The 15,749-nt window shown below is 48.4% G+C and overlaps 1 protein-coding gene across 1 annotated transcript; it reads right to left on the bottom strand.

The window, feature by feature from the left end:
• Positions 1-13,953: 13,953 nt before the first annotated feature.
• LOC122451472 (60S ribosomal protein L26-like) lies at positions 13,954-15,705 on the bottom strand. Its single transcript, XM_043484454.1, has one exon. It carries the CDS (start codon positions 14,550-14,552, stop codon positions 14,118-14,120), a length of 435 nt encoding a protein of 144 aa, XP_043340389.1. The 5' UTR covers positions 14,553-15,705; the 3' UTR covers positions 13,954-14,117.
• Between the last annotated feature and the right edge of the window lie 44 nt (positions 15,706-15,749).

The raw sequence follows: 15,749 nt of genomic DNA, 5'->3' as shown, positions 1-15,749 counted from the left end.
GACCTGAGGGTGGGGACCCCACAATGGGATTAGTGTCTTTATATGAAAAAAAAAAAAGAGATACCAGGGGGTTCCCTGCTGGGCCAGTAGTTAGGACTCTCCACTTTCATTGCCAAGGGCCCAGGTTTGGTCCCTGGTTGGGGAACTAAGATTCCACAAGCTGCATGGCGGGACCAAAGAAAAAAAAGAGAGAGAGATCAGAGTTTGTTTTCTCAGCCACATGAGGACACAGTGAGAAGGTGGCTATCTGCAAACCGGGAAGAGAGTCTTTACATGAGCTGAATTGGCTGGCTCCTCGATCTTGGACTTCGCCTCCAGAACTGTGAGAAAATAAATTTCTCTCCATGGCAGTACAAGTCCTGATGGGCTCTGGCTCACAATTTTACACTGATCGGTACTTTGCACATGCAAACCAGATGGGCTCTCAATGTGAATGATCTTTGAATTGGAAGAAAGCTGGGCTCTGTTCTGAGCCTTTGGCCATCTGGAGAGTCACCAGCCAGCCCAAGACCCAGGGGCCATGCAGCTGGAGGAGCCAGGACCCTCATAGCATCCAGCATCTTCTCCACACACAGCCTGATCCATGGGGAATGCCCAAGGGAGCCAAAAATGTACTAGGAGGAGGAGGTGGGACAGAGAAACCCAGAGAGAGCAGCTGATTCTAGAAAATTCCCATCCGGTCTGGATTGGGCTACTTTGATTGGGCCTCTTCCCCATGAGGCACTGCAGAATTTGGGTCTGGGAGCTTTCAGTTCGATGCTAAATGTCAGATAACTTGGTGAAAAGTGGTGGCACTTTCATTGAGTTTCTCTCTGGTCCCAAGTCTCAATTAGGACTGGTGCTAACACTGTTTATTTACATTTGCATTTTTTTCAGAATGAGGGGCAGAGGAGTCAGGCTGTGGAGGCCCAGGATTGGCAAAGAATTCCATTACTCACATACTTGCTCACTGTTGTGACATGCTAAGAGTTTGGAGTTTTGGTGTGTGCCTCTACTTAGAGGGTATGCAACATAAACTGAAGAATAAATAACCGTAAACTAAACTGAAGAATAAATAACCGTAAAGCCCGAAGGGAGCGTGATATACTGCTGTGTGCGAGCCACTTGTCTGTGACAAATGGCATACCAGGCACCGCAGGACCACAGGAAGCCTTAATCAATGGTGGTAATAGCCACCGATGCATCACTGTGTGGGCGTCACCAAGGGACTGACGCTGTAGAAGAATCAACGGGACGTGAAAAAGGAATTGTTTGTAAATACAATCAACAATTTTGTGTTCCTGAGAAAGCCATTCATCATTGGGAACACCTTTAGTAAAAGATGCACCCGGCTTCCCAGTGAGGCAGGGCCATCAATCCTGCCCAAGTCCCGGGGCCAGCTCAGGGCTGTCAAAGCCTCGGGAAACAGACACACATATTTATTCTTATTTGAAGGCAAATTGAGAGTCATTTCTTGGGGGGAAAAGTGAGCAGAGGGCACCTATAAAAGCCTCTTGGGAGCAGAGTGAGTGCCTGAAAAGTGTCTTCTTCTTTGGGGCACCTGGCCCAGGGCCCCGAGTGCCCAGCACGCTCTGCACCTTTCCTTGACCACGTCTGCGCTGTCTCCCTCCTGGACATGTGGTACATGTGGGGCGGGAAGGAGAGGTCTCTTTGAGCAAGGAAGGTGCTTCTGGGGGAATGGCTCTTTAGGGGGATGAAATCTAAGGAAGGTCCTTGTAGTCTGGCATCGTGGCCTGGCTCCACAGACATTTTTCTGGCCCCTCTGGGGAACTGGTTTCTTCCTTACAACAGCACAAGGTGGGGACGCCCAGAGCATGGTGGTTACTGGTCTGATTCCGGGCAGACGGCTGGAGGCGCCTGCAGGTCTTCCCCTACTGAAGCCTCCCCACAGCCCTCTCGGTGGATCCTGTGGCCGAGAGGACCACCTCGTGCTCTGGAGGAGTGGAGGCCAGGTTGGGGGGGCGGGCTGCAGGCAGGGCCGCCTGTGCTGGGACAGTCACGGACAGGTGGCGCAGCCATTCACGGCAGCACTGGGAAGAGATGGAGCGGCTGGGGCAGCAGGGCTGGACCACAAGCCACCCAGAGGGACGGGGCGGGAGGAACAGGCTCCAAGGAGCGCCCGTGAGCGTGGCCTTGTCCCACGCTGCTGACGGCCGATGGGACACGGCCGGGGAAGGTGGTGGAGGACTCTGGAGACCTTGCCGGGGCCTGTCAGTGGGCTGTGGGGGCAAAAGGCTGCTCTGAGAGAATTGAAAGTGAGCCAGAGGACAGGAAGTGAGCATGTGTGTGGGGAGTTCTGCTCTGGGGGTGCAGAGAACTGGTGGGACATGTGGCTGTGGGGTCAGGGGTGAGCTGAGGGGCTGGCTGGGCTTTAACGGAGTGAACAGCAGTCCAGCCGCAGGTACCGGAGGAGGCAGAGCCCTGGTCACAGGCAGGGCACACGTGGGTGGGGGACACAGACGCTCCCTGTGGGCTGCTGCTGTGTGTTGGTGACATAGGAAGCAAGGCCCTCATTGAGAGTGGACCGGGGAGGGGTGCTGGAGGTCACAGCAGGGGAGGAGGGGGACATCTAAGGACAGGGATTGGGGATTTCTGGCAGGGGGGACCCCACTGGCGTGTGGCTGTGCAGAAGGCGGACGGCTGGGTTTAGCCAGGGTTTAAATGGGTGAGGGGACAGCCGAGTGTGCTTTGCAGACGGACTGTGCCTCTGATAGACTGTGGCACCTAGGAGAAGGAAAACACCCTTTATTCCAAAGACTCATTCCTTTGCAACCTAATCCAGAAAGACTCAGTTTCGGGTGGAGGTAACTTTGACATCACAACTGAACACCCTGTTGTCAGGCTGTTTAGGATACAATTTATGAAATATGTTTGATGCCTGCCCACTCAGTCAACTGACAACAAGGCTCTTATGCCAAATCCCGGACCACCTAGACGTAGCTTCCCTTGAAAATATATATCATCAGAAAATATGCATCATTTATTTACCAAGCAAAAAAGGGGCATAATTCAGTGGAACCAAAGCTTTCTTCTCCCTGAAAACCTGTTTCTATTTTCCACGTATGACTAATTTTTAATCTCAGTGACTGAGCGGTAATGCCATTGTCACTGATGCTGACAATGGGGTTTTTTAAGAAGCATATGATAGATGTTGCCTTCATGGTATCCTGTTTTGGTTATCGCTCCTGTGGCGTTCAGAATAAAATGAGTTCAGCCTCCATGAGTCTCTAGCAAATCCAGGCGCAATTGTAGATTAGATGCCATCTTTATGCAAAACTTGCGCTGCACACACTCGGCTGGCAGCGAGAGGCCATGGAGACAACAGAAGACTTTCGTCTGGCCATTATTCACCAAAGCAGGAAAATAGCTATTTACCTAACACCCATTTGTTAAGAGAGTAGGAAAATGGAATCTTTAATAACATCAAACAAAGGCACCAGAAGTTATAAAACAGCAACCAAGTTGTAAAATAAGGAGCATGTTTGTAATGGCCTCCTCTGTTTTCACCTAAGGTATGTTTTTAGGTGGTTTTCCTGTGATGGGGTTTTAGGGTCACAGGACACCCCACCCATGCAGACATGAAAACCGGAGCCTTGAGTGCCATCCTCAATTCCTCTCGTCCCCAGCTCCATCACCCTGAGCTGGCCAACCTCACCGCTGTCTCCCAAGGGACCAGGCACAGCGTTGCCCACAGGACTCCCTGCCCCGAGAGCTGTCTTGCCCACTGAGGTCCATTCAACGCTCTAAATGCAACGGGGCGTGGGGTGGGGGGTGGTTATATTCCCTAACCTGACAGCGCCTCGCCAACCCGGTGTCTGCACCATCACCACCAGCCCTTCCCCAAGCCCAACCCCAACCTGCAGGTGCGTATGCACGTTCACACACATGTATTCACACTCACACACACTTGGGCGAAGATCTCCTATGAGGCCTTGGCCCTGGGCTGCTCCTTATTGCCCCCACTGTCCTGGCCCAGCTCCGCCTCCCGCGCGCTACCCTGCGCGCGCCCTGCGTGGAGGAGTTTGCGCCTCAGGCTCGCGCCTGTCTTGCCCGCGCAGGCGCTGCCCAGCCTTCCAGGCTGGCCCCGTCGAGGCGTTGCACGTGGAGGCCTCGCTGAGCGTGCACAGACAGCATCACAGGGGCCGGCACGTCAGGGTGGCCGAGGAGTCGCTGTAAGGCCCGGCGACGTCGGGGACCCGCAGGTGGGACGGCCAGAGCGCGTGGCGAGTGGGGCCCGGAGGGGGCCGTTCCTTCCCATCCCCTCTTCTGCGCTCGAGCCTGCAGGGCCCTGAGCCCGCGCGGCCGCGCTGGGAATGGGCCTGGACCGCTGTTCACGATGCACAACCTCTCCGGGCGGGGGCGCCCTGGACCCGAGTCTCCACCTTCGCCCCTGGGTCGTCCAGGTCGTGGAGCCACCCCCCGCATTTCCTGAGTTCTCAGCTGCCTTCTTTCTCTTTGTTACCTACTGGCGTTCATCTTGTAAGAAACACCTCGAGTTAACTTTTTTTGGTTTTCTTTTTCCTTTTTCTTTTGACCTGTGCATCTAAGGCCGTAAGTACTCATGTAGAATTGGCAAACGGGCTATTTTCAGTGGAGTTATGCTTGCCTTCAAGATAGTCAATTGTGATGTTTAAAAATATAAAGATAAAAAAAAATAAAGATAATGACAGCTAAAACGCAGGGAAACACTCAGGACTTGTTAACTGAAACTCTGCCTAGAGACTGTTTCCCTGCTGATGGGGTCAGGAACGCCGAGCACCTGCTGGTGCGCCTATTCAGAGAGATGTCCTGAGCAGCGGGCCTTGCTCTTCTCTTGGCTGTGGGTGGACATGATTTAGCTCTTGCTGTGTTTTAGAGGTTGACGCGCCCAGCGGGACCACCAGCCACAGGTGTGATGGACCACAGGCTGCCCCTGCACATGGGCCCAGGCTCACCTCCTCACCAACTGACCTGCTGCCCACCTGGCCTCCTCTGTGAGGCATCTCAACTGTGTCTTCTTACAGCTGGAGACAGACAATTACCAATAAAGAAGACACGATGGGAGATGGTCCAGTGTCTGGTTTGAAGCCTTTCTCAGTGAAGGATAAGGTTGTCCTCGGGAGGTAACTGAATGCTTCTGGGCAGAAGTGGCCTTTGCTCAGTGAATTGTGATTTTTGTTAACAAGCTGGCTCAGCTCTTGAAACAGCTTAGTCTAACTGATCCGATCCCCGAACTAACGGAAAATAGGATGGGAGCAGCCTGTGCACACAGATGAGGCCCAGGTGGTGTAAAGCAAGGAGACTGTCAGGCTGGGGAGGGAGACGGAGGGGTGATCCTGTCGCTCTTCTGTGAAGTTTGTGTTTCTTCCAGCCAGAGTCATCATTTCAGTGTTGGCTTTGCATTTCCTCCCTTGGGATTCACATTACATTCTTTTTTTCCCACTAAAAGAAGAGGGAGAATACTGGCCAGATGAACCTAGAAAACCCAAAGAAACAGAAAGTGAAGGAGCCAAGTCAAAAAAATCAGGGGAGATGTGGGAAAGACCAGGTTTGAATCTTTCATCTGCTGTTAAATGTTCTATTTTTAAACTTACAGTCTTCAGTAAGTTATATTCTTCTTCTTCTTCTTTTTTTAACCCACAAGCCTTTCTTCATTTTTCATGTCATTTTGATAGTTTTTCAAATATGCACTTTGTGCTCTCGTGAAGTGCCTTGATTTCTAATTCCAGAAGGCGTGCTGCTTACTGCGTTGTGCCTGGTCCTTGGGATCGGGCCTGGTGGGGGGTTGTCAGTTACTCCTCCTGAGAACCCTTTGGCGTGGCTGCCACCTGCTTACTGAGTTCTGAGGAAGTTGCTGGCCAGGGGTGTCTCAGTGGCCTGGATCTGACTTGCTCACTTCCTGAGGATCATGTTTGGTCTTTCCAGGGGCCACCTGTAGGACCACACTGGTGGTGGTCACTTTTGTGTTTTAACAGTTCTAACCGTTTACTGCAACATGAAAATGTTCTCAGTAAAGTTCTGTCTTTTAAGACTCATAGCACTACCTGAAAGAAGAAAATACCTTCTCCATTTCCAAAGATACTGGTAAGGTTTGTTCTGTGTCCCGCAGGAGGTGAGGATATGGTGGGAGGGGTAGTGATGGCACCTCTGTCCTGAGTCTGGCCTTGGCAGTGGACTTGGGACCTGCTCTCCCTGTTTTTATCCAGTCTTCGCTTTCACTTGGGCAGAAGCTGAGAATGCAGTAGAACTACAGAGTGACTGGTCACAGGAGCTGCCGCAGGAAAGTAGTCTCTAGCTTGTTCTGTGAGAGCCCACATGTCAGGCCACTGACCTGAAGACTGGCCCTCTCAGTTGCCGTTGGTCCTCCTTTTTATGGTTTTCATTTTAAATAAAGAATCTTGTCAGAAATAATTGTAAACAAGGTAACAATCAATGTAACCAAATTCTGTTTCAAAGAGTTGAACCAAAAACAGTTCAAAAGGCATTAGGTATACAGTTGTCACTGACCTTTATTTACATCTCCTATTTTCTGCCATTTTCTTGTCTCAGAGGGTAGTGTAAATAGCTCCCTTTGTCCAGTAAAACCAAGAAAGAAACCTGATGGAAAAAACCAGGGTAGGTTTTGCTTTTGGAAACTTTGGTGCTGGAAACAATTGTGTGGCTTGATGACAGGATTTGCATTTCAGTTCATGGTGAAAGGAGTCTAAGCTTTGAAATCAGGCAGTTCGAGCTCTGTTGTTCTAATAGTATTTCCAGTTTGGAATGAAGCGCCTGGCCTCCAAGTACAGAAGTAGTTAGTTTGAATCATGTCAGATCTTCTGGGCTGGGGTGGGGGGTGGGCCACTCCCTCTCTGGCTGCTGTTGCTGCCTTGCGCCCCCTGCCCTCTTTCCTTCCCTCTCTCCCTCTGTCCCTGGCTCTCGGACCCACTGGGAGCCCTGGGTGCACCGTGAGCAGGCTCTGCAGCCCACACACCCCCACGTGGGGATTCTCATGGCGTGGCATCACAAGCGGTCACCTGTTGCTGAAGTTTTGGGAGCCTGCTTGTCGGGCAGACACAAAGGTGCGGCCCTGCGCTGCGAGCAGGGGCAGGTGTCTTCTCTGCCTGGTGTCCTCTTGCAGCTTTCCTTTTCCTCTCCTGGAAAATGTCAGAAAATTTGGGAAACTTCCCTTTTGTGTTTGTTTTTATCGTGATAACACTCATTTAATGTAAAATTCATTTTAACCGTTTCAGAGTGTACAGTCCAGCGGCACTAGGTACATTCACAGTCTTGGGCAACCATTAACACTAATTCCAGAATTTTTTCATCACTTCAAAGGGAAACCCCATACCGCTCTTTTCCCTCTTCGCCCAGCCCAGCCCCTCACAACCTCTAATCGGCCTTTTGTTTCTATGGAGTTCCTTATTCCGGGTATTTTGTACAAGTGGATCATACTGTATTTGTCCTTTTGTGTCTGGCTTTTTTCACTTTATGTATTTTCGAGATTCATCCACACTGTAGCCTGTGTATCAGTGCTGCATTTTCATGGCTGAAAATATTTCTGTTTGAACAGACTGCCTTTTGAGTACCCAGTCACCTGGTGGTGGGTGTTTCGGGTTGTTTCCACCTCTGAGCTGTTGTAAATACTGCTGCTATGACCATTCACATGCCTTGAGCGCAGCTGCTGGGTCTCGCAGGAGCCGTTCGCCTGGCTCAGGAGCCGCCACACTGTTTCCCAGGTGACTGCACAATTTAACATCCCCACCAGCAACGTACAGGGAGCTTGAGTTCATGTCCCTGCTAGTGATTGTTATTTCCATCTTTTTTGCTGGAGCCATTCTTTTTGTTGTTCTTCAGTCACTAAAGCGTGTCTGACTCTTTGCAGCCCCATGGACTGCCACACGCCAGGCTCCCCTGTCCTTCACCGTCTCCCAGAGTAGCCGTCCTTGTGTGTGTGGGCTGTTTTGGGTGGTCAGTCAGCTGGTAGTGGGACGTCCCAGTGGGAGGCTGGGACCAGGAACCAGCCTTGTTCCTGGTCCCCGCAGGGCCTGCTCTGTGGGGGTGTTTGCATGGCAGCCGAGGGGGTGCCCTGCCTCTGCCCATTATATCTGATCGCTCCATTTCATTTGGGCAGGTGCTGCCTAAAGGTTACTCTTGAAGGATCGCTTTTCTAAACCGATGATTCCCTGGCCGTCAGTATTGAGCAGGACAGAGGTGGACCCAGTGAGGGACAGGGCCGGCCCCGCCAGCTGCTCCTTCGGCAGCCCCAGCAGGTCTCCTGTTGGCAAGAAGTGTGCCAGGGGTGTTCGTGGCTTCCAGCAGCTTGTCCGTGTCACACTGCCTTTGTGCTCATTGAGCCCCCCGCCCACAGATGTGAATATGCTCGTAGTTCCAAGCACGTTGTGAAAAACAGAAAAAAGTCCACTGAAAAGATTGGAGACTCTGTACTCTATGTTATTTTGAATCTTTCCTCTGTTTTAGGAAATCTTTCCTCTGTTTTAGTACTTAGGAAATACTGTTCATAAGTATTTATGTCTAGTTTTGTATTCTAGACCTGCAGAGATCAGCAAGCCAATGAAGAAAAATAACTGTGAAAAGCTGTCCAGGAAAAAAGGCCAGGTGACATCCTCAGGTGTTACATCGTGAGCAGCTTGCTAAGCACTAGCGCTTGGGTGTTCAGTCTTGCAAGTGCAGGAAGACAGTGGGGACTTCACTGAAGGTCCAGTGGTTAGGACTCTGTGCTTTCATCTCAGGGGCATGGCTTCCATCTGTCGTGTCTGGTCTCCTGCTGTGTGGCCAGAAAGTAGAAGACAGTGAATGACTTCACTGTCTGACTTGTCCACCTTGCTAATAGGAATGTCTGTGAGATGAGTCTGTGGAGCCTGGGTGCCCTCTGCTCTGGTGGTTGGTGGACAGGCTGTGCGCCGCCCTGGGCCCACTCCTGAGGAGGGCCACCATGGCTGAGACACATGCCATCTGCTGAGGTTGCTTCAGAGGCAGTGGAGACACTGGGCTGGGTGGGGTGCCCTCTGCTGGCAGTCCTGTGGGGAAGGGCATGGGCACCAGGGGCTGCCGGGGAGACGCGCGGATGGGGGCCAGAAGACTGTCCCCTGCGGGGACGCTGGCCGATACCGACAGTGGGATAGAGTTGGTGGGGAGCAAGCGGCTGCCCGGTGAGATCAAGGCGGGGAAAGACGGAGGGGGGTGGGGTGGGGTGGTGGAGAGGTTAAAGAAGAGGATGAAACGGTGGAGTGCTGCAGCGAGGCCGCATCAGAGAGTGTAGTTTCCAGAAAAGACAGAAGAAGGAAAGAGAACACAGGTGGGGTAGGGGCCCCAGAAGGAGAGGAAGGGAGAAGTGGGAGTGCAGAGCTAGGGGGCGCCTCCGAGCGCGGACGCCGCCCGGGGAGGACGCCCAGCAGCAGAAGCGACAGCAGAAGCGTGGCCTGGAGCAGCGCAGAGGCCGCGAGGAGGAACCAGTCGGGGCGACGTGCGGAGGGAGCGGCAGGAGGAAGCGGCAAGAACAGGCTCGGGGAGGCCACCGTAGGGCCGGGGCAGGACGGAGCAGGCAGATGGAGATGGTACGCCCCGCCGCGCCCCGCCCCGCCGTCGATCACCGCCCCCAACCTGTCACGACCCCGGAGCCCCAGTGCCCCCAGCGCCTCCAGGCCTCTTTCATGCTCTTGGGAGCTGGAGGAACAGGTCATGCTGTCAGTGTTGGCCTTTTCTGCCAGCTGTGCGCATGTGGTGGTTACCCCAGAATGCTGTAGTGGGGACCGCTGAGCTTTGACGTGTAGGTCTCACGGGATGCTGGTGAGAACCGGCCCCCATGAAGAGCTTGTTCTGTGTCTGCATTGCTTTTATCCAGTCCTGATGAGGTAGGTACCATCTCCACTTTTCAGATGAGGGCACCAAGGTACAGAGAGGTTAAGTAACTTGCTCATGGTCACGCAGCAGAGGAGCAGACATGGCACTGTCAACCATTACCCGAGCTGTCCCATCCGTGGCCGCTGCTGCAGGTGGCTGTGAGCATCCGGGATGTAGCTGGCCCCAGCGGAGATGTGCAGTGGGTCTGAAGTTCATGGTGATTTCAATAGTAGGAAAAAGAATGTGAACTCACTTTGGGGTTGCAAAGAGTCAGGCACGACTGAATGACTGAACTGAACTGAACTCCTTTAATAGTTTTGTTGATTTCAGGGAGGCTGGTTGAGGTTAAAACTGGGGACGTAGATACTCACCTTCCCCAGATGGGGCTGACTGTTGTTCTCTGCCTACCTGACCTTCACCTCACTCTCCAGCCTGCAGGACATCAGCTGGAGAGCAGGGCTGGATGGCCTGTGGGGGACAGTTTGCATAATCACAGTGGTCAGTGCAGGGTTCTGCCATACTCCTTTTCTTCACTCTCTCCCCTTGAGAATATTTTTGTTCTTCTTCACTTTCTGCCATAAGGGTGGTGTTATTTGCATATCTGAGGTTACTGATATTTCTCCCGGCAATCTTGATTCCAGTTTGTGCTTCATCCAGCCCAGCGTTTCTCATGATGTACTCTGCATACAAGTTAAATTAGCAGGGTAGCAATATACAGCCTTGACGTATTCCTTTTCCAATTTGGAACCAGTCTTTTGTTCCATGTCCAGGTCTAACTGGTACTTCCTGACCTGCATACAGGTTTCTCAAGAGGCAGGTCAGGTGGTCTGGTATTCCCATCTCTTGAAGAATTTTCCACAGTTTGTTGTGATCCACAGTCAAAGGCTTTGGCATAGTCAATAAAGCAGAAGTAGATGTTTTTCTGGAACTCTCTTGCTTTTTCAATCATCCAGTGGTTGTTGGCAATTTGATCTCTGGTTCCTCTGCCTTTTCTAAATCCAGCTTGAACATCTGGAAGTTCATGGTTCATGTACTGTTGAAGCCTGGCTTGGAGAATTTTGAGCATTACTTTGCTAGTGTGTGAGATGAGAGCAGTTTTGCGGTAGTTTGAGTATTCTTTGACATTGCCTTTCTTTGGGACTGGAATGAAAACTGACCTTTTCCAGTCCTGTGGCCACTGCTAAGTTTTCCAGCTTTGCTGGCATATTGAGTGCAGCACTTTGACAGCATTATCTTTTAGAATTTGAAATAGCTCAGCTGGAATTCCATCACCTCCACCAGCTTTGTTTGTAGTGATGCTTTCTAAGGCCCACTTGACTTCACATTCCAGGATGTCTGGCTCTAGGTGAATGTTCACACCATCATGATTATCTGGGTAAGGAAGATCTTTTTGTATAGTTCTTCTATGTATTCTTGCCACCTCTTCCTAATATCTTCTGCTTCTGTTAGGTTCCTACCATTTCTGTCCTTTATTGTGCCCATCTTTGCATGAAATGGTATCTCTAATTTTCTTGAAGAGATCTCTAGTCTTTCCCATTCTATTGTTTTCCTCTATTTCTTTGCATTGATCACTGAGGAAGGCTTTCTTATCTCTCCTTACTATTCTTTGGAACTCTGCATTCAAATGGGTATATCTTTCCTTTTCTCCTTTGCCTTTCACTTCTCTTCTTTTCACAGCTATTTGTAAGGCCTCCTCAGACAACCATTTTGCCTTTTTGCATTTCTTTTTCTTGATCCCTGCCTCCTGTACAATGTCATGAACCTTCATCTATAGTTCTGGCACTCTGTCTATCAGATCTAATCCCTTGACTCTATTTCTTACTCCCACTGTATAATCATAAGGGATTTGATTTAGGTCATACCTGAATGGTCTAGTGGTTTTCCCTACTTTCTTCAATTTAAGTCTGCATTTGGCAATAAGGAGTTCATGGTCTGAGCCATAGTCAGCTCCCAGTCTTGTTTTTGCTGACTGTATAGAGCTTCTCCATCTTTGGCTGCAAAGAATATAACCAATCTGATTTCAGTATTGACCATCTGCTGATGTCCATGTGTAGAGTCTTCCTTCTCTTGTGTTGTTGGAACAGGGTGTTTGCTATGACCAATGCATTCTCTTGGCAAAACTCTTATTAGCCTTTGCCCTGCTTCATTCTATACTCCAAGGCCAAATGTGCCTGTTGCATATCTTCAAATCTTAAACATCTCCTCCATGTTTCCTATCTCCTTGTCCTTGTGGTATCCTGTGCCTCTTTACATGTTTCTTCCACCATGCTAATACTTTCTTCAGCTGTGTCTAATCTACTACCTAACCTACCCCTAACCTCCCGCTGCACTCGTTCAGTGTAGATGCCGTATTTCTTCCTGTAAACCCGGACTGCTTTGTCGATTTGCTACCCACTGAGTTCTGCTTCAGTGACTGTAGTTTTTATTTCTAAAAATTGTTTTAAAAACCTTGCCTTTTCATACCTGATATTTTCTTATTGCTTTGTCACTGTATCTTACTTCTTTTTTTTTTTTTCAATTGAGGTATACAGTTAATTTACAATGCTGTGTTAGTTTCTGGTATATAACAAAGTGATTTAGTTATTAATGTAGATATTTATAATATTTTTTGCTAGTTTATTACAAGATATTGAATATAGTTCTCTGTGCTATACAGTAGGATCTTGTTTACTTTATATAGTGTGTCTGTATTAATCCCAAACTCCTACTTTATCCTCCCCACTCTGGTAACTGTAAGTTTGTTTTCTATATCTGAGTTTGTTTCTGTTTTGTAAACAAGTTCATTTGTATAATTTCTTTTTTTAGATTCCACATATAAGTACTGTCATATGGTATTTGATCTTTCTCTTTCTGACTTACTTAGTACAGTAATCTCTAAGTCCATCTGTGTTGCTGCATATGACAATATTTCATTCTTTTTTATGGCTAAGCTATTTGTATATTTTGGAAATTAAGCCCCTGTTAGAGCACTTGCAAATATTTTCTCCCATCCCGTGGGCTGTTGTTTTGTTTTGTTTATGGTTTCTTTTGCTGTGCGGAAATTTGATTAGGTCCCATTTGTTTAGTTGTGCTTTTATTTTTTTGATACCCAACATCACCAAATAATTTGAAATCAGAATTAAAAGAACACTTGACAGCTGTGAAATGTATGTTTGTTCTGTTACTTCTAGTCAGTTACACACTAATCTAAGCCAAATTACCAAGTAAATTTTACTTTATTTCTTTAGAACTGTGTTTTCTTGACAACTTTGAACTTGGGGTCTTCAAATGTGAAGTTAGGGAACATGTTCATGTCTGCTTTACCATACATTTGCTTAAGCTTAAAAAGCTCTCTGTCCAGTTCTCCCTGACACTCTGCACCAGCATCAGTGGGTCCTCCAGAGGTCTGTCACCTAGTTCCATATTCTCTAATCTGCCTATGAAGAGTTTCTGTACAGAATCAAGTTCCTTATTAAATGGCACTGCTCTGACACTGATGTTCCTCCTCAGAGAGACTGAGACTGCAGACTGAATGACAGAGGACAACCTGAAGAGTCTCAAGAATCGTGGTGACCCAGTTACGGACAGGAAGCATGTTGGAGACAGTCTGTGATCGGATGGCTCTCAGCGAGACAGAAGCCAAACAGCTGCTTTTATTTCTTCTGCTTTGGGAGATTGACCTAAGAAAATATTGCTACAATTTATGTCAGAATGTTTTGCCTGTGTTCTCCTCTAGGAGTTTTATGGCCTCATGTCTTATGTTTAAGTTTTTAAAGTCACTTTGTGTTTAGTTTTTTGCATGGAGTGAGGCAGTGCTCTAACTTCATTGACTGAACGAGGCTGCCCAGCTTTCCCAACACCATTTGCTGAAGAGACTGTCTTTTCTACATTATATATTTCTGCCTCTTTGTCAAAGAGTAATTGATGGTAGGTGTGTGGGTTTATTTCTGGGCTCTGTATTCTGTTCTATTGATCCATATGTCTGTTTTTGTGCCATTACTACTCTGTTTTGATCACTGTAGCTTTATAGTCTAGTCTGAAGTCTGGGAGAGTTATGCCTCCTGTTTTGTTCCTTTTTCTCAGACTGCTTTGGCAATTCTGGGTCTTTTATGGTTCCATATAAATTTTAGGATTACTAATTCTAGTTCTGTGAAAAAAATGTCATGGGTAATTTGATAGGGATTGCATTAAATCTGTTGATTGCTTTGGGTAGTATGGCCATTTTAACCAAATTAACTCTTTCAATTCAAGGGCATGCCTTTCCTTTTTTTTTTTCATTTTAACAGTTTTTAAAGAAAACTGTAGACAAGATGACTTCATTCCTGCATCTTCTCAATTGTTTCTTCCTTGTATTTGCCCTTTTTCTTTCCTACTTGGCAAGATTTGGCTTTACGTTTGAGGATCTTTTTGCGGTCTTTGTCCGGTTTTAGTCTGGTGATGACCACCTTGCTGGGGTGAATGTCCACATGGACATTGGTGCCACCAGCCTTCTCCCGCTGCACTCGTTCAGTGTAGATGCCGTATTTCTTCCTGTAAACCCGGACTGCTTTGTCGATTTGCTGCCCTTTGTGGTGCCCTCGTGCAACCTGAACTTCATCGTCCTTTTGGATGGGCATGGATTGAATGCTGTACTTCTGTCTTAGCTCTTTAGAAAGAGAAGACATAATTTTCCTGTGAATGTGGGAAGGCACATTGAAATGCCTTTTTTGATTCTTGCTTTGGTCAGAAGTCACAACAGGACTGAACTTCATTTTGGCCGCTGGCACTTCAGTGATGGCCACAGGAGGGAAGAGCACCTTTCCATCTCTGTAAACCACCTTCAGTTTCCTGTGTTACTGTTTCATAGTTCTCAGTGTATGTCTTTCACCTCCTTGGCCAGGTTTGTTCCTAAATATTTTATTTTTTTCTTGATGTGATGTTAAAAGGGACTTTTTTTTTTACTTTACCTTTCCAGTATTTCATTGTTAGTGTAAAGAAATGCAACAGGTTTCTGTATGTTAATTGTACTCTGTCACCTTGATGAATTTGTTTATCAGTTCTAGTGTTTTTGTGTGGACCCTTTAGCGCTTTGCATATACAGTATCATGTCATCTGCATATAATGGTAATTTTCCCTCTTCTCTTCCAATTGGGATATGTTTTCTTTTTCTTGTCTGACTGCTGTGGCTAGGATTTCCAGTACTATGTTGAATAGAAATGGTGACAGTGGGCATCCTTGTCTTGTTCCAGATTTTAGTGGGAAGATGTCTTATTAATATTTCTTTAAACATTCACACATAACTATTCTCTTGCCTGCATTATCTGGTAGTTTCAATAATCTGCAGTTCTTTGGGGTCTGTATCTGTTCTTTGCTGATTTTGTTAACCCTTGGTCAGTGAGATGCTGTCCTGTGTGCTTGGTGACTTCCTTAAGTTCACTGCTTTGATCTCATGATCCAGGGCCACCAGAGTCTAAGTAGGGGAAGCTTTCCTCCAGAGCGCTGTTATACCTGGGAGGTAGCACAAACCCGGGTCTTGGCTCTGCATGGGAGTCCCAGGCTCGGCTTTCCACCTCACTTTGGCCCAGGAGCTGGCAGCCCACTGCTGTGGAGCCACTGAGGGCACCTCTGCCCCTACAGGCTCCACGGCCCTGTCACCTGAGCGGACACCATAAAACAAACAGGTACCAACAGAAGCCCCCAAGTTGAGCTACTGTTTTGGAAATCCCAGACAGCTATAGGACCCACATAATTCAGTCAGGAGTTAATCTAGAGCAGACAGTTCCCATGAAGGGGCACCAAACCACAGCCTGGCCATGACAGATTTGGGTCCTGCAGCTGGACCCCAGAACTTGTGGCCAGGTTACATTACAGTCAGCTTTCAGTAACATGACCTCACTCAGCTTGTTATTGTAGAGATATGCAGAGTATCATCCCCAACAAAGACACCTCTCCCTTCCTATCTGGCAAGT

Source organism: Cervus canadensis, chromosome 12 (genome assembly GCF_019320065.1).
Source record: "Cervus canadensis isolate Bull #8, Minnesota chromosome 12, ASM1932006v1, whole genome shotgun sequence".
NCBI classification, from domain to species: Eukaryota; Metazoa; Chordata; class Mammalia; order Artiodactyla; family Cervidae; genus Cervus; species Cervus canadensis.
The sequence above is the reverse complement of the archived record's forward strand: the minus strand, read 5'-3'. Positions and strand labels throughout refer to the sequence as shown.